Source organism: Larus michahellis, chromosome 4 (genome assembly GCF_964199755.1).
Source record: "Larus michahellis chromosome 4, bLarMic1.1, whole genome shotgun sequence".
Classification (NCBI taxonomy): Eukaryota; Metazoa; Chordata; class Aves; order Charadriiformes; family Laridae; genus Larus; species Larus michahellis.
The window spans coordinates 7,059,652-7,082,551 of NC_133899.1; the positions used below are offsets into that span (position 1 = coordinate 7,059,652).

At 38.6% G+C, this 22,900-nt stretch overlaps 1 protein-coding gene across 4 annotated transcripts in view; it reads right to left on the minus strand.

Moving 5' to 3' along the window:
• WWOX (WW domain containing oxidoreductase) overlaps positions 1–22,900 on the minus strand; it is a 531,298-nt gene that overhangs the window by 276,240 nt on the left and 232,158 nt on the right. Inside the window, exon 9 of one of the 4 annotated variants that reach the window (XM_074582861.1) lies at positions 7,331–7,424. The exons of the other annotated variants lie outside the window; for them this stretch is intronic. Within the exon in view, the coding sequence (XP_074438962.1) occupies positions 7,374–7,424 (51 nt within the window). The 3' untranslated portion in view covers positions 7,331–7,373. Of the gene's footprint in view, positions 1–7,330; positions 7,425–22,900 lie in introns of those variants that run through there. 4 annotated transcript variants of the gene reach the window in all.

Consider the following 22,900-nt stretch of genomic DNA (forward strand, 5'->3'; position numbering starts at 1 on the left):
CACAGCCCCTGTCTGTGAGCTGGGAATGCTTTTGTAGCGCGCCGCCTCCCAGAGCAGACAAGCTTCTTAATAACTGGATGGTAGGAGAACTGAAGCAAAACTTTTATCTTTAATGTTAAATCTCTCTTTTCAATCCCTAAGCTCCCTGTGAAACAGCACAACAATGCTGCTATTAGGTAAGCAAGGGACAGCATGGATGCAAATCCCCGCTGAATTGCCGTGCCTGCTCCTGAGTCAGCGCGGGGCCTTCCAGCAGCGACCTTGCCAATCAGCACGTCTGGTTTTCCCCATTTCCCACTGGCACAGGGCTCATCTTCTCTCTGAAGAAATCAACCCCAGCATGTGGCACGTCTCCAAATTAGCACCACAAAACCAGGGTGGGGTTTAGAGTCTAATTAGCATTACTGGAAGAGTGTCCATTTTTCAATAACCCCCACAGTACTTAAGCAAAGCAAATTAAAGATTGGGGCCCTGTGAAGTATCGGGTTAGTTTGTAATGTCGGATACTAAGATGCGCGCACCCAGCAGTGCTCCTTGCCAGTTTTGGTTAGCAGAATTGGGGCATGAACTAGGGATCTGTCAGCGACTAGATGCTAATGTAGCGGTGAAAGGTCATCAAAGCAGGCTGACTTGGAATATCCTGTCGAGGTACTGAAGTCTTTCATTCCCCCACTATCCTTTGTCCCTATCCGGTTTACCTAATAGATGATCCCAACAATTCACATTGGCAGTCCTTTGTAGCGTAATGAACACTATGTGGTCTGATGAATGCAACCACTGCACAGAAAACGTCAGTTCTTTCATTAAGAAAACCTTCCCAAGTTCATTGTATTGAACCAGCGCTCCAGCTATTAGGCTGATACATGACACAGTCAATTCCAGTTACACTTTAAGTGACTATTCATGTTCAGTGAATTCAATTTTTAAAGCTAATTTATATACGTTTAGATATTTACATGCATGCACATTTCTTCCAACTTCTTATATGCCTTTTTTAGAGCTTTCTGGTTTTATAGTAATGGGGAGGGAGAGAGAGGGGATCATATTTCCCAACACATCCTGAAAATGCACAGCTGATGGAAAAGACACTGAAAACCAAATCAGCAGCTTTCTGAGAATATACTTGCATAGAACTCTGAATTACTTGTAGGTAAAATAAATTGCAGCGTATGCATTTATTAATGTTAAATAAAATATCTGCATGAATTTCTTGAAAAAATGACTATTATCATTTCACATTTATTTCTGTGGACCCAGTAATAGTACCTCCTTGTTTATAGTACTACAATTAGTGGCATATAAACTTTTGAAGTAGGTAATTAAAAAAGTTAAGCTATTGCTGCTACTGAACAGAAAGCATCAGTTCTTTCATTAAGAAAACCTTCCCAAGTTCATCGTATTGAACCAGGACTCCTGCTATTAAGCCGTGCAATGACACAGTCAATGCCTGCTATAGTATCAATTCAATTTAAGCATCTTTTTGTTATTGCTAGCCTTTCTGTACTTTCTTTTAACTGACTTTGTTTATTGATAATTATTAGAGGACCATTGGTTCCAAAAGATAGGCATATTTTCATTATACATATCCTCCACAGCCCACAGTAGTACCAGTATTGCCGTATAGATCATGCTGAAGTCCTTGAAGCATTTACAGTGTGCATAGATCATGACACAGTTCTTTAGAAATAAAAAATAAATAAGGTCTCTAATTGCATCATTTGGATATTGAACAACGGGAATTTAGCTTTCCATCCATGTATTCAAAAAGAACAGGCTGTTTACTTCTTTTGAAATATATTGCAAAAATGTTTCCATTTATACGGATATGTTTTAAATTAAACTATCAAGCCTACTTTTCTACATTAAAAAGAATAAAACTATTATATCTTGACTTTACCAGGCTTAACATGCTTGTGGACTAAAGCTCTACTGTTTGGGAAATAAGAATATCTTTCTTAATACTGTATTTTATAAGAGAAATTACAGTTACGGGATGCAGGGACTTTGTGGCTTGATATACTTCGCAAGCGGAGAAGGGGGATGCCCTTCAAAGTTAGAGGGTAATCATTATTGACCTTGTGCATTCAAGACAGCATAGCAGGTTTCTATATAAAGAAACTTACAGAGAGGTCATTGAAAGCACTAGTGAAGAGACATAAAAAAGGAGATAGAGCGTCAGTTCTACAGAATATAGCGTCGGTTAAGCAGGTTAAAAATTTAACGATAAACAGATCGGGGAAGTGAGGACAAAACCAAAAGAACGTTTTCTTTGTAAGTGCCATACAAATTTATGGTTCTGCATTAAATGCTCATTATCAGTTGAGTAGCCTTTACAATCTAATTATTAACTTTTATAGTTTCTGCAAAGTTTTTTTCTCTTCTATACACAGCATGAGCACTCTGGGGTGTCTGAACAAAGGGACACGTGCTCAGGGCTGGCCCTGGGCAGGCGGGGATTTGGGTTCTGGTCTTCCCTCCTTTACTCATTCACAGGGAGTCTGTTCATCTCTCTTTGTTTGAATTTACCTGTCTGCAAAATAGGTACAATAAAACCACCAGGCATCTCCCCGGGGTTATATGACACTTAGTTTGGCACTTCAAAAAGCACACTTAGTAGAGCGTTTTGAAATCATTGAATGAAAAGCATTATGTAAGGAAAAATAAATTACTTTAGTATGATGAGGTTGTTTGGAAACTGTTCAGTTAAAATGCTCCGGTTAGGAATATTAAAACACCTGGGATACACAGTGGATAGCTGTAATACGCTTTTTTCTTTCTAACAACATTTTAAAATAAGCTGTAACACAGAAAAGGTCCTATTCACATGTACTTTCTACTCCAATTTAATTAAATCACAGTCAGTATTATTAGACAGTATTACACACGTTTTCTGTTTTCCCTTCTAGATAAAGAATAAAGAAATTGAAAGAGAAATAGAAAGGAAAAGACTGAGATCTTACTTTTTTACTTTTATAAACAGAAAGAACACAGAGAAGACACAAATCCGCTGCCCTTTCTGTGACTTGTGTTATTTCTCTTCAACCTACAGCCTGGCGGTGGCTGTACAAATGTGGGCCGGTTGGGCAAACCTCTCCTTTCTATCAGGTCTTTCATCTCAAGAGCACCAGCCTCCCGTGCAGCTGGGAAACGGTCATCTGAATACACTGAAAACCTCCACCAGAAGAGTCAATCATTCTTATTAATAGATGCCCACAGCGTCCTAGAAACAATTCACTCGCGCGGCTGTCCTGCCCCTTAAACTTCCCCTGCCCTGTCAGCCAATAGCACAAGGTTTCCCAAAATATGTTTCATTTTCAAGAGATAGATTTATTACAACCCTGTTATCATGTTCATACCCTTCCTGAAAAGATAAAAATAAGAAAGACCTTACAAGAAGATGTTGTAGCAATAGCTAAATCATAAATGTTTGATAAGGAATGGCTAAATCCAGACAAATAACTGTTCAATCCCACTTTGTATTAGGCAGATAAAGTCACACAGGAAATCAATGTGATCTATTGAAATGAAAAAAAGTCCAGCTTAGGGACTGTACGGTATTATAGAATATGTGACATTATAAATGGTCTGCTTCCATAAGTGCTATACAATGAGAAGTTGCATAGTTTTTATTTATTTTTGTGTTTATGAATGTAAAAGCAGGATGTGAAAGTCACTATTTGTCAACAGGGCAAATGTGGGCAGCAGTGAAGTAGGTGAGTATTTATAACCTTTTTATTTTCCCACTCTTGAAGGGAATACATAATCCTCTCTAGGGATAAAAGGATCTTCAGTCACCCACTAGCCCAGGGCTCCTTTTTAGCACAGGCTGACAGATGTGCTAAAATTATAAGTGAAGTGTTGTGATGTTGACTCCTAAAGCAGCGATCATTAAGGTTGAAATTAGTATCCCCTCCCAGCCATTCAAATGTTAAAAAGTTCTGACACCAGGAGTAATTGGACAACTTTACCTAGTGGGGATAGCATTACATTTTATCCTACTGACTTCTTTCTGCCTTTTTCATCCCTGCTCCAATTTAAATGAAGCAAAACAACTTTTTATACATCTTTCACTTACACAAAACAAAACAAAAATCTGCTTATGCAGAAAGACATCTCAAAAGCAGACATATGAGCTCACAACTACACATACAAGTAATATTGTTTAAGGCAATACTATTTCAGCTGACAACAGTATTTTAAATAAGATGCAGTTAAAAAAAAAAGACTGAAGGAAAATATAAACAGATGTCCTAATATGTATTAGCATCTGCTGAAAGAAATCTCATTGGAAAATGTAAAATACACTTTTCTGGCTATATGTACTAATTAGTTACACACGGTGTTAACATACTTTAATCTTTTGAATTTAAAGTTTCACGTGTGCTGTACCTAGGTATACCTGGATATAACTCCAGCAAGTATAGCAGTTGCTATAAATGGCAGTAAGTGCTAAAAGATATAAGCAATCCACACAATTAGATTTTGGGTCGTTTAGATCAGTGTGAAGTCAAAAACATGTTAATGTGCTATACACACTGCCACTTCCTCAAATACTGCTGAGTTTGACACATTAACTAATGGACCATCACCTGAGAAATACTGGATGTGTGCAGATGAATGAAGTCTCAAATTGTCTCTACTGACTCAGACCAAGATTTTGGCAATGACACAAAACCAGCAGTGCCATTGTAGTATTGCACTAGTCTTGTGCTGTGTGTCAAAAGAAAAAAGAAGTATATGATTCAATACAGTTTTCTGATAAATCTTCCTTCTTTATTTTACAAGAAAAACTTAGAATGTATCTCAAGGCCCACATTCTAATATAAAATATAGGAAACATGACTGTGAAACCTTAAAATCAATTAAAATTCAATGTTTGTGAATGCTTAACACTCTGCTATTGAGTTAGATTCAATTTATAAAGGTTGATGAGCACATGTATTTCTGGCAGGAACAAAGTGTTAATACCGTGGCGCCCTCATAGCCCAATACTGTAGATCATAGAATCACAGAATCATAGGATGGTTTGGGTTGGAAGGGACCTTAAAGATCATCTAGTTCCAATCCCCCTGCCCTGGGCAGGGACACCTCCCACCAGACCAGGTTGCTCCAAGCCCCGTCCAGCCTGGCCTTGAACCCCTCCAGGGATGGGGCATCCACAGCTTCTCTGGGCAACCTGTTCCAGTGTCTCACCACCCTCAGTGTAAAGAATTCCTTTCTAATATGTAATCTAAATCTCCCCCAGTCACCAGCTTCACCAGCCTCACTGAGTCCCATCCTTCATCCTTCACCTGAACTGGGCAGATTGCTCCATCTATACTGGGCTCCTGCCCAGAACTACTACACATCTCCACCAAACTACGCTGGTCTCCTGCAGACACACCTAAACCTCTGCTAGCTACCTCGCTCTGCTTCTTCTCCACTCTGTCGCTCACATGTCAGGCTACTGGAGACTTACTGGGCTAATGCGCAAATCTTGCTCTAATTAGAGGCAGGAGACAAGCTCACATGCACAACTGTGTTCTGCTCTGGCACCGCACTGCAGCTGGGGTAGCGAGTGCTGAACTCCTTGAGAATTTTGATAGTTAATGATTCATTCTCAAGGCACTCGGTGGGCCCTTCTATCTCGCATCAGGTCCCTTGCCACTCAACACTACCGAGAACATCGTCTCCAACACTGCACTAGTAGCTGACCCAGCCGGGACAGCCTCTTCCAAATTGCTTTCTCCCCCTTTTAAGGCCACTCAACACTATTAGATGGGGAGCACTAACACAGTCTGCACAAATGCTGTGCAAAAAACAAGGATAAGATTCCTGCCTCTTGGTTTTGAAGATATTCTTGTCTGTTTCTTTCATCTTGAAATTAAGTTTTTTGACTTGTACTTGCTGAGTTCTGCCTCTCTAAGGATGTGGCTGGTCACCTCCCCTTCTGTAGCCTCTTTCAGTGTCACCCATCAGTCCTCTGACTTGCCAGAACCACCAGCTCACCAGAATTTACTGCTCATTCGTGCTCAGATTTCTGTTCTCTATCTGTTTCTGTCTGGTTTGTTGCCAGTTCTTTCTTTTAACTGTAAGACTTTTATCCTACGCACCCACATGAAGGTCCAACCCACAAATATTTCGCCCCTTTTCTCTCTGCTCCTGCACTCATTATGCTGAGCATCTTTGGTAGAAAACTTACTTTTTCACAACAAATTCATCCTTTCTTCCTCTAGTACCGTAGTCTGTCTCTATAGAAACCTTCAGTTTAATCCAGTTTATCCTGATTCTCTATCAACATGTCAATGCTCACCCTAGATCAACTTCAAGATAGTCATTTTCATTGATGACTTCCTAAATTTTCAAACAAGCATTTTCATGCTTTCTTTTATTCTGCTTACAGATCTGCCCACAAGCATTTCCAATATTATCTCGTTATCTTTCTTCATAACCCACATTAAAATTCTCCCTTTCTTTGGTATCTAATCTTTTCTTTGGCATCAAAAAAAATCATGCCTAAAACAGGGCCTACCATATTGATTAATATTATCTCATTATATGCTTGTTCTTTTTATCTATCTGTATCCCTGACTTTTGATTAACACTTAAATTTTAAGCAATATGAACTTGGAACAATCTTTTTGGTTAATTTTGCATATTTATTAATATGGCTGGGTCCTCATCTGTGACTAACAATCCAGGCACTGCACTAACGATAATTATCATCATCTTGTTGTTCCTTCTTTGTTGATATATAAGCATGTAAACTGGATGTTGTTTTCTGGGCAGGACTGCCAGGGATGACTGTTAGGAGTTCTACTTGAAGAAGAAACTCATGCGCTTTTAGTAATCATTTGCTAACGAAGGGCTGTGTTTTTTTGGTTTTTTAATGGAAATTAAGGATGGGAATATTTTTGGAGTAAGGGAAAATGGTTTGGAAAGTACTAATTCGAATGATTTTGTGTTACGTTGTCAGATAAGCAGCATACACATAAATTTTTTTAGGAAACATACTGTAAGAAAAGAAGAATGAATTGCAAATTCTGCTTGCATGTGGATCAACAAGGACACAAGAGGATAACACACCAGAGAGACAGCCAGTCTCCACATAAGAGAGAGAGCATGAAACGCAAACTCTCAGAGACAAATCTACCAAAGATGAGAGAGTTCAAATGCCAGAGGACCCCATTTAAGAATGGCAGCACCAGTATTCTTCTCCCAAATCTTCATGAATTGGAGGAATTAAATTATCTAGTCTGATGCCAGCACTCGGATTAAATTTTAATACATTGCCATGCACTAATTCTATTATTAGGGAATGAAAGGGGAACAGAACATGCAAACACATTACCATGACTGTATAAACTGTATCTTTATTTGGAATAGGAATTACTTTAAGGACATCTGAAGCTCTGTTTTTCTTGCATGAAATCTGGGGTGTGAACCTGAAAAATCAGCAAAAGGGCAAGAAAAGCTTGAAAACAAGCTGATTATGACAGTCCTGTCACGAAGAAAGTAAAAATGCAAATGAAATAGACATTTTCTAAATATAGTTTCATTTATAAATAAGACTTCACATCACAGATTTGTTTATCCTCATTTGGTGATAATTGTTCACAGCAGAATATATCAGAAAATTCTATAATAGGAGCCACAGCCAGGAAATGTTAAATAATTAATCACCCTCCCAGCCACTTGCATTTCTGTTGATATAAATGACCGTATAATTCCAAACCCAATTATCACTACTTAGCCATTCCATTTTGTAGTTAAAATCCCACAAAATTAAAGTGCATCAATTGTTAATGGTAATAGACCAGACAAGGGATTAAAGATTATTTTAATGTTTATTTCCTGTCAGGAGGTTTTTTTGGCAGGAAGCACTATAGACAAAAGGCTACATTAAGATGAGATTCATACAATGTATTTAAATCTACTAACTTCTAAAAACCTTATGGTATAATTACTTGTTTAATCTACTTGTTCCCTGAAGATACCAATGGGGGTTTATCACGCCAACTTCATTATATCTGCTTCACAGAAATCAAAATATTCCCTTTAACTTTGCAAAAAGCAGTCAAGCTTACCATAAACACAATTCTAACAACAACAGACTTGAAAAAGCAATAGACTGTACTAAAATACAAGGGGAAACAGATCACTCTCAGGACTTTTTTGTGTCATATTCTGCTTGGTTTATCCTCCATAACTACTGGCACTATGTATTTACATACAAGATTTGGTCCTTGTAAAAACACTTGAAACAATCACTTCAATACCAGTGAAACTTCATTAATTACAGAACTTCTTTTTACCTGCTGGAAAATGGTGACTTTTCTCCACTTCTTAGAAAAGTAGTTATGCAAATGCGTTATACAGAGAAACCTCTTAGTTTAGAAATTGCTTTGTTTTCTTAAAATGATTTTTTTTTCTCATAAGGTATTGCCAACCAAACTGATAAAAGTACTTTTTTGCATGAACACAGCGACTAGGACTCCGCAGAACTGGGCGTGAGGGCTGAGGGACCTGGGGAGGGACTCTTAACAGTTTACTGTTTGAATAGGCGGCAAGCGTTGGCTGAATTTTATGTGCTTCAAAAGGTTATACATCTGCATAAAGTTATAGACATGCATCTGTATCTTGGGTCTTTTGTGATGAAACCATCAGATTCCGAGCTGGCAATAACCGTGGCAGTTATTTTAGGCTTACACTCACATTACTCTACACAGCCTCATTCATTTGATTCTACTCTCTTTTCTGCATAAGCAGAAATCTACACATGGACGAAATATAAAAGCCAAGGGGGAAATATTTGTGTTCTTGTCTACATGCGTTCCCTTCCTTGCCCATTCAGCAATACTATCCAATTCTCAAAAATCTCAGGACAATTTACAGCATAAGAACATTATAGTACTCTGTATCCGTATTTTTTTTTTCTGCAGGAAACCCTTACCCTGCATATACCCAACGAAATAACACACTAAATCATGACACAAATAGCACGGTACATAATCCTTTCACATCGTATCAAGGACAGATATTGTTTCTTTGTCTCTTTCAAACGTTTCGTTAGGAGCACGTTCACTGTTTGGCTGAAGACGCCTTCCATTCTTTCTCCTTTCTCCCTGCTGTAGAGGAGATAAAGAGCTGGGACAGGTCTGTGGCAGTAACACTTCGGTGCTGTCACAAGGAAGGGATTTACAGCCTAAGAGATTGCTCAGGAGGGCAGTGAAGAAGTTCCTATCTAAAACCAGGATCGCCTGGCAACGACATCACTAATTTGTGAACAGTGAGTTTATTAAATGGCCAGTGGTGTTAATAACTCAAATGTCATCAGATGCAGGTATTGAGAAAGAAGCTTCTAACTGAGACGTAGTGAATAGCTGTTCATCCCCGAGTCCCAGTTCTTACAGGATACTACACTGCTGATGCACATTTGGCATAAAGGAGCACTGCAGAATTAAAATTGCTATGTAAGGTACTTTCCCCTTGTTTGCCTTGGTACGGACCACCCCCCCTCACTTCACACACACACCCCCCCAAAAAAAAGGAAAGCAAAACCCACACCAAAGTTCAGAGTCCATATCTCTTCTGAAATTTGCGAGAGGGAGTAGACATGATACGGAAACCCATTCCATAACCTTTCACCAACATAAAATTTACTGTGAATAAGGCCCTAAAACTCTATGCTCAGCTCTGATTTAAACCTCCAAAACCCAGCCTCGCAAGAACACTTCCATTCTAATAAATACCTCACCGTGACACGATATGCTAATTACTTGCGTCCTAGGGGGAGCTTAAACAACTTATCCATGAGCAAGCTCTACCACAACACTCGCTCAAATGGCCAGGACAGGATCTGGCCTAAAGTAAATATTCTTATTTAGCAGGTTTAAGATGTTATTTAAGTTGCAGATTTAAGTTAGAGACATGCCAGCCATCCCAGCTTCTCTTCCCCAAACACTACTGCTGGGGCAAAGAGCAAAGCAGGTGCGGTTTTCGAGACTGTAAATTTCTCTTTTAATTTTCTACGGTATTCAAGACTTTATCAATGAGAAGAATTAATCTAACTTGTGGAAACGAGACTTCCTTCAAAACTCTAATGTTCTGTATCTTTTATTTTTAAATTGTGGCATTAATAATGGTCTCAGCAGCAAGTGGAGAAAATGTGTGAAATATATGCCCTCTTTATAGATTTCCTGTTTCTGCAATTTCACTTGAAAAATGGCAGTGCCCTGCCATCTGAAGTTTTCAGTTTGTTTAACTCCAAGCAAAAGACAATTAAACAACTTACAGTATATGGTCATGAGACTATAATTGCTCACCAGCGGTACTTGTTGTGTCAGCTGCCACAACGAGCAGCAGCGGTTCAGCTTTACCAGGCTAGCAAACCTGCCGGCGGTTACTGACTCTGGCAACGGTCTCACGCTGAGAATAAAATACTTCATGAGCAAAAAAATTTCCATAACATTCTTGAGGTGCTGAGTTAGCAGAGAGTAAAATGAAGAGACTCCATGCTGGACAAGCATCCAGAAGTACTGGGTGGCTTTTAATCATTTTTTCTTAGAAGCCAACAAATTAATATTTCATTATCTTTTTTATTTTCTCACAGTTTCTTGCAATTTTCCCATTTTCCATAAACTTTTTTTTTTTTTTCAAAATTCCTGTAAGCAAATTTATATCCCAAATCTATACATCTTAGGTTATCCTCTGCAACACAGAAGTTTTATGTAAGAAATGACATATCACTATTTTAATAAGAAGCTATAAACACTTGAAGAATGGATGGTTTATGTGAACACCAATGATAAATCAAGCCTTTCAAGTCCTGTTTTGGGTAGAAATCATTCCCAAACCAGACTGACCAAAATGAGTTCCCACTTGAGAGATGTTCACTGCAGTTGTGTTTGTTCTCACAAAGACATTGTCAGAGTTGGTCCGATTTTGGCGTTCGTAGACAAGCGACTTGTAGACCACAGACCAATATCTGCTCTACCATTATTGATATCCTCTACCATAGGCTGAAATAAGAAAAAATAACTTAGAGCACCAAGGCACATCCAAAACAGTGTATTTCTCAGTCTAGCAGACTCTCAGGACTACCTGTTATCCACATCAAAGACAAAAAGCACATCATTAACATCATTCTCTGTAATGGCAATGCAAGGGAATTCATATTAATGGTAGCTTAAGAGTAATCATGGTAGACTCTGGGCATTAAGATGAGGAATATTAATTTTCCAGAACATAAAAGCATAAATGACACCTACATCTCTATGCAAAGCCGACGCAAATCAATTGCCTAAATGCCATTTAATTCAAGATTCTTGGTATACCAACATAGAGACAGAGCTCTGGATGATCAACAAGATGAACAGGAAGGCTCTATTTCTAAGGCAACGTGTCATTGTCTAGTGATTCTTTTGGTTGTTTTGGTATGCAAGAAAATATTAGGGTTCTTAATGAATGCAAAAATAGAACAGAAAGCATATGCAAAATGATAATATAATACCTGGACAATAGAGCTTAAGAGTAAAAGGATAATGAAATAAATTAAAAGGGAGGCAATAAAACCATTTAATATGATTATGACATTTGACATTCTAATCTTATTAATATCTGTACTGGAGAGTAAAATAAGTTTTCACTTTCAGTTTAACAAAATTGTTTTCATGGATTTCTGATTAGTTCCCTTGGTTATTTATTTGACAATACAAATAAATAACTGTATATAAGCTCATAATCATTACCAATGTCTATACTGTGAAATGTGACCCTCTAAAGTGCCAGAGCAAATTTCTCAACATATTGTCTCTCGCTGACCTCCAGCTCAAGTTTGCTCAGTGTCTGACTAAAAGAATGTCCTTTGGTTTTGTTTTTGCTTTTCTGAATAACTGCTTGCTCTACAAATTCATTATGGAACTAGAATAAAATCCAATCTATTCTTCCATAGCTATGTTGGCTTAGCATCACCAAAGGAAATAAACCGCATTTTAGTTACTAAGGTGACCAGTTACAACAGTGATTCCACACAGGCCTAAGATACAGTAAGATAAAAGCTGCCGGTTTTATGTGGTAATCCTTCTGCCTAGAAGTGTCTATTGAGAGACAGCATGCAGGAAAGAGCAGGAAGTAACATAATTTATTCAGCAAGAACACTATGGGGCACAAGTGCTGAAAAAAGGCTTACGCATACCCCTCCTGCCTCATTTTCCATTGAGCTAAAACGTACCCGTGAATATTAAATATTTATTCCATTTCTCATACTCTTGCCTTTTCTTCCTTCTCATATTTATTTACTTAATTTCTTTATAAACATTTAGATTTTACTTTTGCTGAATAAATAAATTAAAAGATGAGGAATCTCTAAACAGGCAAAAGGCTCTGGGAGTTTTGCTACCGGCAAAAGGAGAAATTGCTGCTCATGAATGTAATGAGCCGACTACCAACGTGGCAAACTGGCAGAAATCCTGCACTTCAGAATCACGGGACATATGACTTCATTTTAGCGTGTACTGCTTTTTCTTACGGAGTTGACTTTGTGGAGTTTTTTGCAGTTGGTTTTAGTTTCTTCTATCTTCATGTCTCACTCCAACTATTACGAGTTCGTCAGCAATAACCAGCTGACATCTTCCCCACCTCTTTTATCAAAGTCACTGAAGTTTTCAAATATACCAGATTGTCAAGCACATATACATCATCAGACAAACTAATTCCTGGGCATAACCCTATTCAAAGAATGAAGTAAATTCATCAGACTAAGTTCAGCTCAGTGTATTTTACTCAGTGGAGTAGGTAGTAAAATTTTCTTTCATCCCAGAAGACTTTATTTTATAATTCTTTCATCTGGGATTCCAGGAAATGTTAAGATGTTAACTATCTGACAGAGTTCAAATCAGTGCCAAGTAGTTTATTATAGCATAGGTTTTATTCCCCGATTTCAGGGGACATGGACTTCTGATGAAAAAGGCGGAATAATTCTTGCCTCAGTGTGTAAAATCAAGATCAATTTAGTAACCCACTCCTCTAATACCGTATGTGCAAAGAAATAATTTAGACTCCTAGTTAATTTGAGTATTGAACTGAAATTCTGCAGCTGCTTTCTGCCAGTCCTGAAAACAGAAATTAATTTCAATGACCAAGTCGAATGGAGTGCTGCTCTGTCAGGTAATTAGTCATCGTCTTTTGCTACTCAGGGTCTATCACCGTGCTAATCCATACATAAACCCCAGTATTCCCCTAGTCACTCACAATCTAAAGAGCTCTTTAACTACCTATTTCTCCCATTCAATCCTACCCCAGATATCAGCTGCAAAATGAGCATTCTTTCATGTTTAGCTTTCTTCCTACTATTTACTGCCAGCAGAATTAATGCAACTGATTTACATTTTCTTTTTTCTGTTTGATCAAGTCTGCTGTTGATTAAGTAGAGCTTAAGGGAAAAAATTATACTCCTGCAGCTTTCCTACTTGACTTGCCAGTTTATTAATGAAAGAAGCAAGGATATTGATGGCCCAGAAACTACAAGTGCAGCAATTAAAGGGTATGTCCTTCCAAGCTTCTAATTAAAAAAGAGTTCTTTTGTATTAAAAGATATAGTTTAGTGTCATATTTATATCTAATTCTCACTTCTGCTGTTTTGCTTTTTTTCTTTGTTTATTCTTTTTAAACAGAAATCTACTGGGAAAACTTAGATCAGGCAGAATAAAGAAACTTTCCCTGACAACCATTTCTGGAAGCTTTGTTCCCAAACAACAGTCTTAATGATAACAATACAAACAACCCTGCTCTCTCCCCGCGCCACCCCCCCCCCCAAAAATCCTTACAATAATGAAACATCCACTGATAAATACCACTCTGAGGGCAACTCTGTGTTATTTCTTCCTTGTGTGCATTACTAGAGTTTGTCCAACATCAGTTGCAAGAAAACGGAAGATTTTTGATACAAATTCTTTTGGACATATAAAGATAACTAGACCCTTCCCTCCTCCTAATACTTTCTTACTTAGTATCTAAATTGTAGATTCATTTTTTCACGACAGGTATTTATATGAACAATCTCATAGAGTTTCTTTCTGTTTCTTACGTAGTTTGATTTTTGCAACTCCTCCTTCAGAAATAGCTGAAGCCGTAACATTGCCAATATTTTATTACTCTGCTGAGTCAATCCCTTGTGCATCACTGACAATACCTTCAACATCAGAACTTGTCGTGGTTTGTAGTTCACAAACAGATAAATAAATGACTCCTGTTGCTATCTAGGACTTTTGTTCTGTGGTGTGCAGTTCATCTGAACCGTGCAACAGAAGTCTAACATGTTCTGGCTAAATCAAAACTTTGAATGTGTCCAGAGACTGACTCTACCGCACCTGCAGAGTAAGCGCTGTGGGCTCAACACAAAGACCGTCCTGCCTCCCCACATTCAAAACATCTTACACACAACTCACAGAACATTTCCATCTGCACACCAGGTACCTCTCCCAGATTTCTGCACAGCAACATGCTCCTCTCGTTACCAGATGTTTAGAAATCCCTGGGAAATTATATTAAAAAATAGGTACAATATACGAGTTATAACTGAGCATCCCATACAAGTAATGGCAGGTATTTAACGCGTTGAAAATGTTCCCTGCACTGCTGTTCAAGAGGGGAAGCGCAGTAAAACCTCTTCCTCCTCCTGGCCTCTGTCCCTCATAGCGGAGACTGGTGAGAACTGCTGTGATCAGATTAGGTAGGTAATCTCATGTATTATCGGATTCCCAACAGGCAGAGATAGTTGCGTATTTAAGGACAGTAAGCTTTTCTTAAAAGAGGCACTAAAGTGAATCACAAAATTTCCCAGAGCTCCCAGCTAGACAAAACAGCAATAAACAAGCGTGATTCTTCCTTGGGGCTAACAGGGATAGCGAAGTTGCTCTCAGTCGTCCCCAACAGGGCTGTCCACATTTCTCCTTGAGTTATCCCAGACAGGCCTCCTTCTCTTTGCCTATTAACCTGAAAACCCTTGTGGCAGAGGGGGCTGGAGTTGTTCTAACAGACCTTTTGTGATAGAAATTTCTCAATCACTTCCAGTTTTAAGGTGACTTCATAGAAACGGTGACCCTCACAAGTACCACTTGAAAGACACAGAAGCTTTAATCTTTTTCAATGGAATCGGAAGAGCTCTTATCTCTCCTCTGACCCTTTTTCCCCTCTAGCCTTACACTCCTGGCACCATTGAAAAGTCAGAACCATTAAGTTGGTGTCAAGTGGCTGTGCTATTCATATTCTATTATAGTCAATGACAATTAACAGTGCCATTCAGAAAAGCCAGGTACTGTATTACACAATTGAAAAATTGATCTTATCTGAGGCTCAAAAATCAGCAATGTTCAGCCCGCAACTCACAGGCAAAAAAGAAGAAAAAAAGAAAAAAAAAGGGGGGGGGGGGGGGGGGAAGTACTGCCTGACCTCAGGACCACAGAGCAAACAGCCATGTGCGAGGCTCAGAAACAGCTTGAAGAAGGCCAAATCTCTGTATGAAAATAAGCTCTGATTTTTACCATCAAGCAAAATGATGTTAGAAAGAAGAGTACAAATTTGACTGAATGCCTGATGATCACCTTCAAAGCTGTTATTGCGGGCAAAACGCAACATCTTAGCGTTGCTGACACATCAGAAAACCTCCGCGTGTGTCAATTCCCAGCTCTTTGCAGCGCACGCCCACAGGCAAGCGCCCCTGCACCTACAGCATCAGCTTCATTTCTAGTACCAGCACCGAACATCCATTTTCATGAATGTTTTTCCTAGAAATGCGCGCAGACACATCTTTCTTCTAATGAGTTACTGAATGGATCCAAAAGGAGAGGATTAACAAACAACTCTCTACTTTGGAAACGGAGAATGTTTTCCTGCGCCAGTGAATCTCAGCGTTAACTACAAACCGGTACAATAGTTGATTACAGTTTAAGTCTATCTGCTTGAAACCACAGGGGGAATTTTAGATAGCAAAACTCAATTAGCTAGCTTGAATTTAACTAAAGCACCTGAGCTAAAACCTTTTCACACAAAGGATGCATTGTAGAATCAGGAACAGCTCCAGCCCACCATCACCCTCCTGATTTTTATACCTTGTCTCAGAGGGTTCCTCCATGCCACGTGCCCGGGGACACTGGCTTCTAGCAGAATCCAAAACCAGAGCAAGTCTTCCTGAATCAGCCAATGATTATGTCACTTATATTCCCCAACCAAGTACTGAGTAACCCACACAAGTACTACTTAACCTGACAAGTTCACACCCTGGAGTATATTGCAAGATCTGTAGAGTCACTACTTCAGTTCAAGCACGTAACTGAAATACTTCGCAATTAAATGGGGAAAAAAACAAAAGAAAACAACAAAACAACAAGTATTCTTCCATTTCAAATGCTGAGTCCTAAAAACTCAATGATGCCACAGACTGAGGGAAGGAGTGTGCCATTATGTGCAATTCTGCTTCAGATTGCTGTTCTCCAGGCCAGGAGCAGTGAAGTCCTTCCTGGACCTGGGCCTCTCTAAAATGGCCTGGGCCTCTGTGATGAATTGAGATGTCTTTGGTTTTCCCCTCCCTTCCCTCAAGGTACAAGGTATCTGTAGTAAACACTGGAGAGTAAAACCTTACACATCTCACCCTGGAGACCCACGTTCAAATCCCTTCTAGTGGAAAAAGCGACAGTCCCAAACCCACCTTTGGTCACCTGGAAGAGAACAGCTTGTATTCTCCCCGACGTTTCACCCGATGCCAAGTTTTCCTGGGGAATCAGGGACAGACTGAGCACAGAAATCATCTTTGTTCATCATTTTACTTCACCGAATACAATAAGAAACCATCAGCTAGCTTCAGTTCTCTGGGAAAAAGTCTCAGACTGTTGCCTTAATGAAAAACATAGAATAGGCGCAAAGCCACTACAGTTATACTTAAAAATCAATACTCCCTATTGGTCTTATAATTTGTGTACCAAATATCTGCTTTAAAATGTGCACAAGCCTCAAAATAAAAGCTAGGCGGTTTATATCTCAGGCTTTTAAATGTTTTCTACAGTTTTAATATTTGCAAAACAATGCGAAATGCTATATAGGATTCTCTGCTTGGCAGTGAGAGTCTATTCTATTTTTTATTTCTTTTATTGAGAGGTAGAATAAAATTCCCAAACTGCTCCAGTGCAATTAAAATGACTTTTATTCATACAGTTACCTCTACGTCCACCCTAAGCATTCCACAGTACTAATCCTTTTAGGCCCTGATCCAGCAAAGCACTTTACTGCATCTTATTCTTAAAATTACAAGTCTCCCCACTGATTTCAATACAGTTATATTAGGGATGAACTTGGCCTACTATAGCAAAAATAATGTTAAAAATACAGTACAAAAAACAAGCAAGGAAATCAAAAGCCTAAGAGACTTCAATATTTCTCTGTCTTAAAGTAAGGCATTACTAGTGTGCATTTGAGTACAGTCCAATAGTGGGTTATTTTTGTACAGTTAGGCCAATTCAGGTAAGGAGCCTATTGTATTAGAGATGCATTGATTTCAGATCTAGATGGTTTCAATAAGCTTCTTACACCTAAATGTTACAAGGACAGGGACATAAAACCGTCAATTACATAAATAAATCTGTAAGTATTGATAAATGCCCAAAATTAAATAAACCCACTTCACTCTAAGAGGCTTTGCAGCTGATACAGTTGTAAAACAATAAGAAAACCATCATAATTTGCATTTTTATAGCTACATTCATCAATAGCTCAAATATTTATCACAAACAGCAACCCACTACAGGCAGGAACTGTATGATGGTATAGCCCTCCTTTGACTATAAAGACACTGAACCATGGCTGGACACTTGGCTACAACCAAAGCTTCTTAAACTGGTTTAAACAGTCGTTGTCTTCAGCTACTTCCTTCTGCCTTGTTTTTGCTGGTGCCAGAATTTATATGAGCATGCAATGAACTGGATCAGGAAACTAATCTCGCTGAAATATAAACCATCGAAAAGTGCTGACTTCAATGAAGAGGGCAGCTCAGGGAAGCAGGAGCCTGAGACTGCTTAAGATAGCATTGCCCCAAAATAAATGTACATCAAACCACACATCCCGAGGCTCGGAGCAGCAGCCAGCAGCAGAACCATGGATGTCACCAATTTATCCACGTAAGCCATGGGGGTGTACTGGGATGAGAGCCACAAAATGGACGGGGGACGTTTCCTGAGCAGCTGCACAGCACAGCTTCTGACCGCCGTGGAGGGACACCACCACTGAATTTGCCAAGGATGGCTAAATATCCCAAGCAAGAGGACTCAACGTGTAAGCGTTTTCCAGCGCCGTCCAGATTGTTTCTCCAGCCCTATCAGCCAGCCTTCCTAATTGGCTCTCAACAATATTTTTAAGCGTGTGCTTTGCCACCATTTAAAGCAGTGCACATGAGAGAGACTGAATACATTAGGTAAAGGAATTCCTGTGGACATTGTGAAGGGAACAATGCCCTCCTATTTGGTTTATCCTGTTCTGCAATAAACGTGGGTTTTTTTTCAGTCAAGGTGCTGCAGTAACCCAAATGATAGTCATATTACACTTATAAAAGACAACTTTAAGAAAGATCTTACTGCAATAAAAGTGAGGCTTTTTTTTCCCTTGGCATCCCAGCTTGCCATAGAAATGAGTGAGTTGCTGAATTTCTGCCAAGTATAGATGGCTCAGCATGCTATTAGATTAGTCTGTTTATACAGAAACAGCCAAAAATAGGAAACACACAGAAGCTATTAAAGATATTGTCCTGTGAGGGAAATATTTGAATGTTTTGTTACTGCAACTGGGAAATAAGATATGAGTCAGTATTAATGTGATAAAGAAGTTAATGTGTTCTAAAGCAAACAGTTAGTTTCTTCAGCTTGTCTCCGAGTTGACAATAAAATAAATGTACAGACAATTATGTAGGGTTGGATGAGCCTGCAAGTAAGTGTATCCAGCTTAAAGCGCGGCGCTGCCAGTGGGTTAGAATTGAAACTCTGTTATCAAGTAATGATATGCTAACCCCAGGTAGTCCTCAAAGAAAATGGATGATTCAAAACGCCATGCATCGCTGAGCTGGTGGAAGAATGGTCAATAGTGTTTAAGCTATTTGAACTGGTCAAAGAGAATTTCATAGAAAAGTTCCTTTGCCTTGACCATTTTGCAATGGATTTCCTAAATTCTTTTCACTTTTGACACAGTCTAATCAAAAATAAAACCACTTTTATTTTATTTTATTTTATTTTATTTTATTTTATTTTATTTTATTTTATTTTATTATTTTATTTTTAATTAGAGCAGTGGCAATATTTCATAGTGGATTTTACTGGCTTTTTAAAGAGCCAGCACAGGGAAATTTGCCTGTCCTGTGTGTGACACTGAGCATTCATTCCTGAACACAGCCACACACACTCCGGATGCCCTGACCTCCTTCTCCCTCGCTTTTCCACATATTAACAAACCTAACTAATTCTTAAATGGCTGCAATGCCTTAAAACTTCTAATGTAAAGGAGCAGACTATTATATTGTACATATATTTAATATATACACATATATATCTCTCTCTACAAATAAAAGGTGTGCATATTTTCTCTGCAGTAACCCACTTCGCCCACACACCCAAAGACCACATATACCATTCCTTAAGGGCCAACACATTTGACCAGTGAAGAAGAACCAGTCCAAAGCTAAATGACTCTCCCGCTGAGAAATGCCCCTCTGCGGTAGCTTCTTTTTTATGGTGAGAGTGCCCTGGGCCAAGCCAAACCTCCTCCCTGATCTCAGCTCACTTATTAGGACATGAGAAGACAAGCAGCATCTTAAAGTGCACACGGAAACTTAACACTAAATGCAGAATAAAATTTTGCGAGTACACAGAGGCACTTGATTAGCAGGAGCCTCATGAATTCTACACCGGTGGCTCATGTCCGGAGGGATTTGAAAACCGGCCCCAAGTCGTTCTGCCCACCTTGGGTATAGACAAAGATTGCGCACAGTGTTTGGGAGAGGAAGCAGCTGCAGAAATTCTGTCAAGGTACCACAGTTAAATACATTCATGTTGCAGAGACAAAAGCCTGCAGGTGGCCTAATGATCCTGATGGCACAATTTAGGAACTCTGCAATAACGAGCAGCCAGAGCTTGGAGTCGGGCTTTTCCCTGGCACACACCTACTCAAAACCAAGTCAAGCGGTTACGTCAACAAGTCTAAAGACTGCAGTCATTTTGAGGCCTTAGTTGAAATTTATCTCTGGGATAAGTATACCTTTCCATTCAACTCCACGGAAACCAGGTTAGTTTATTATTTCTTGAGCCTAATTCCTTACTTCAGGCAATAGGAAGCATGACTTACGTGTCCCCTGACACCAATCAGATAAGGACGATACTGTCGCCTTTATGCAGAGGACCCTCCAAAACTGAGGGGATGCATTGTATTTTCCTTCCTCAGCCCGTTTCCTTTGTGAACATACAGTCCATTTCTAGAACGGGAATTTCTTTAGCTGGAGAATAAATTTGCAACATCCTTTCAGTATCTGTGGCAACGTAATCCCAACCTGAACAGTTTAGAGCATATATTGCTGTGCTATATATATATATTACTACATGTGTTTAAAACATATATTGCTATTGTGTAGACAGAACACTGGAGTCTCTATAAACAAACAAGTTCAATTTATTACTTGTTTGTGATTGGGCACCCAGCATCTGTATTTTTAAAATGCCACAAGCGAACAGCAGAGACACAGCAGTTACTGTGACACGAAACAACAGACACAGGAAACGTAATCCGCCTTAAAGATGTATAGAGGTTTAAAAATAGAGAACTTCCTTTTTCAGTAAAGGGACAAAGTAACCCAAAAAGAGAGTAATACATTTGTGCTTGAAACTGGAAGAAGAAAAAGGAGCTAAGTAAGTTTTACTGGCCACATGTCTCAAACCAAATGGATGCCTTTTAAACAAAAGCACCTCTCTTGCTTCGTTTCATTTTCAAACTGCAACGTCTGAACAAGACAACGGAAAAGTTTAATCTCTAAAACATGAACGCTGAAAACAAATGCATTAGAAAATACCAAGCCAAAGCTATGTTGGTGACACAAATGTGAAAAATGGAATTGAAATAAACTGTGCCAGAAATCTATTTCTAAAAATATGTCTTTACAGTAGTGATATTTATAAATTTGACATACTCTAAAATTTAGCTCACTAAAGATTATTTCTATGCAAATATGCATTTCTCAAACCCCATAAGCGTGCGAAAAATCCAAAACACATTTCTTGAAAATCAATTTCTGTGCAGTACAAATGTATCAAGTTAGAGGCAGCACGCTGATAAATATTAAAAAGGTCTACATTGTGCAAAATGAAAACTTATAACAGGACAGAGCGGCACAGTGCAGTATGTAGAGGCTCAGAGAGAACATGAAACAGCCCCATGGTTTCAAAAGGACTCTGTGGTCTGACATTAGTCATTTTGGTTCTGATAAAGGATGTTGTAGAAGGTGCTGCCCACATTATGCAAATCACTAACCACTTAATTTCCTTCCCAAGTGGTAAAGCTCAAGCGTTTTCCCTGAACATACAGTGCTCATTTTCTTGTAACTCTGTGGTTTCTTTTCAATAGCCTGTGAACGCCAGCAAGTAAGAAGAGAGCAGTAAGAAACTAAGAGGTTACTCAATGATTCCAAAGGTTATAGGAGTGCTTTTTAGATACAGATCTGAACATAAATTCTAGACATCCACAAAGCATTTTTACTTCTAATAATACCCCATTAGCTGCTTCAATTTCAAAATGCTTGGATAAGTCTCTCTCTCTCTCCCCCCTGCCACCTCATATTCCAAGAATTAAATATAGTTCACTCTTGGGCTGTTTCTAGCCTGAACTTCTCTTAAAAAGAGATTTTACTCTTCTAAAAGCAATATGCTACGAATTGTGTGTTATTTTTACAGAAGCTAATTTTGTGCTGGAAAATATTTCAGGTAGGAACTATTCTGATTTACAAACATAACCCAGTTTAACGATTTCTACAAATGTCTAGCTTCTTTTCCCCTAAAATCTACTGTTTGCTGCTACAAAAGTATATTTGAAAAAAACTACATAAATCATAAACTAAATAAAATACAGCTAGTACTGAATGACCTTTCTTATTAATAAACAAAACCTGAAACATTTCTTAAAAATATTGGTTAAAATGCAAAAATAGAATCTTGGAAAAAGAAAAACAGGAAACTCATCCTCAAACCTCTTCCTATAATTACTGATGTTATCCAACATACACAGTTTCTAAGCAGATTCTTGTTACTTCTAACTAGAATATCCCAAATTTAACCAGTGCACAAGACAATAAATGATTTTCGTGACAGAATAGTACCCGACACAAATTCTGAATGTTTCCCCTATAAGTATGTTTGAGTTTTAGAAGAGACAGTTAACACCAGATGGTGTAACATGAATATTTCTATCCAAAGCAGCAGGACTTTATGAAGTGTCCCCATGAAGTTGCTGCAAGCGAAAGACCCTCTTCCCTTCAGAGGCTAAATATGACAACTCAGATGTACTGTCTTTCAGCGGTCAATGAGCAATTACTATTATTATTATTGTTATTATTATTGTAAAAAATCTAGCTGAATGTTAACAAGCAAATTCGAAGCAGTATCAAAGAAACACTCTGTGCAACAACAGCTTATAAAGCACTTTCAAAACCCACTGGTCATAACAAAAAAATGAATCCACTGATCTTTTTTTTCCAGCAGTTTCTTTGATACTGACAGTATATATGGATGTAATATTAATCACAATATACTGCACCAGGATGGCTAGGAAAAGATGCTCGTTTAATGAAACAATTACATATCGTAAAGCCAGCGATCTAAATAAATGTATGGCTGTTCCAGTGTGT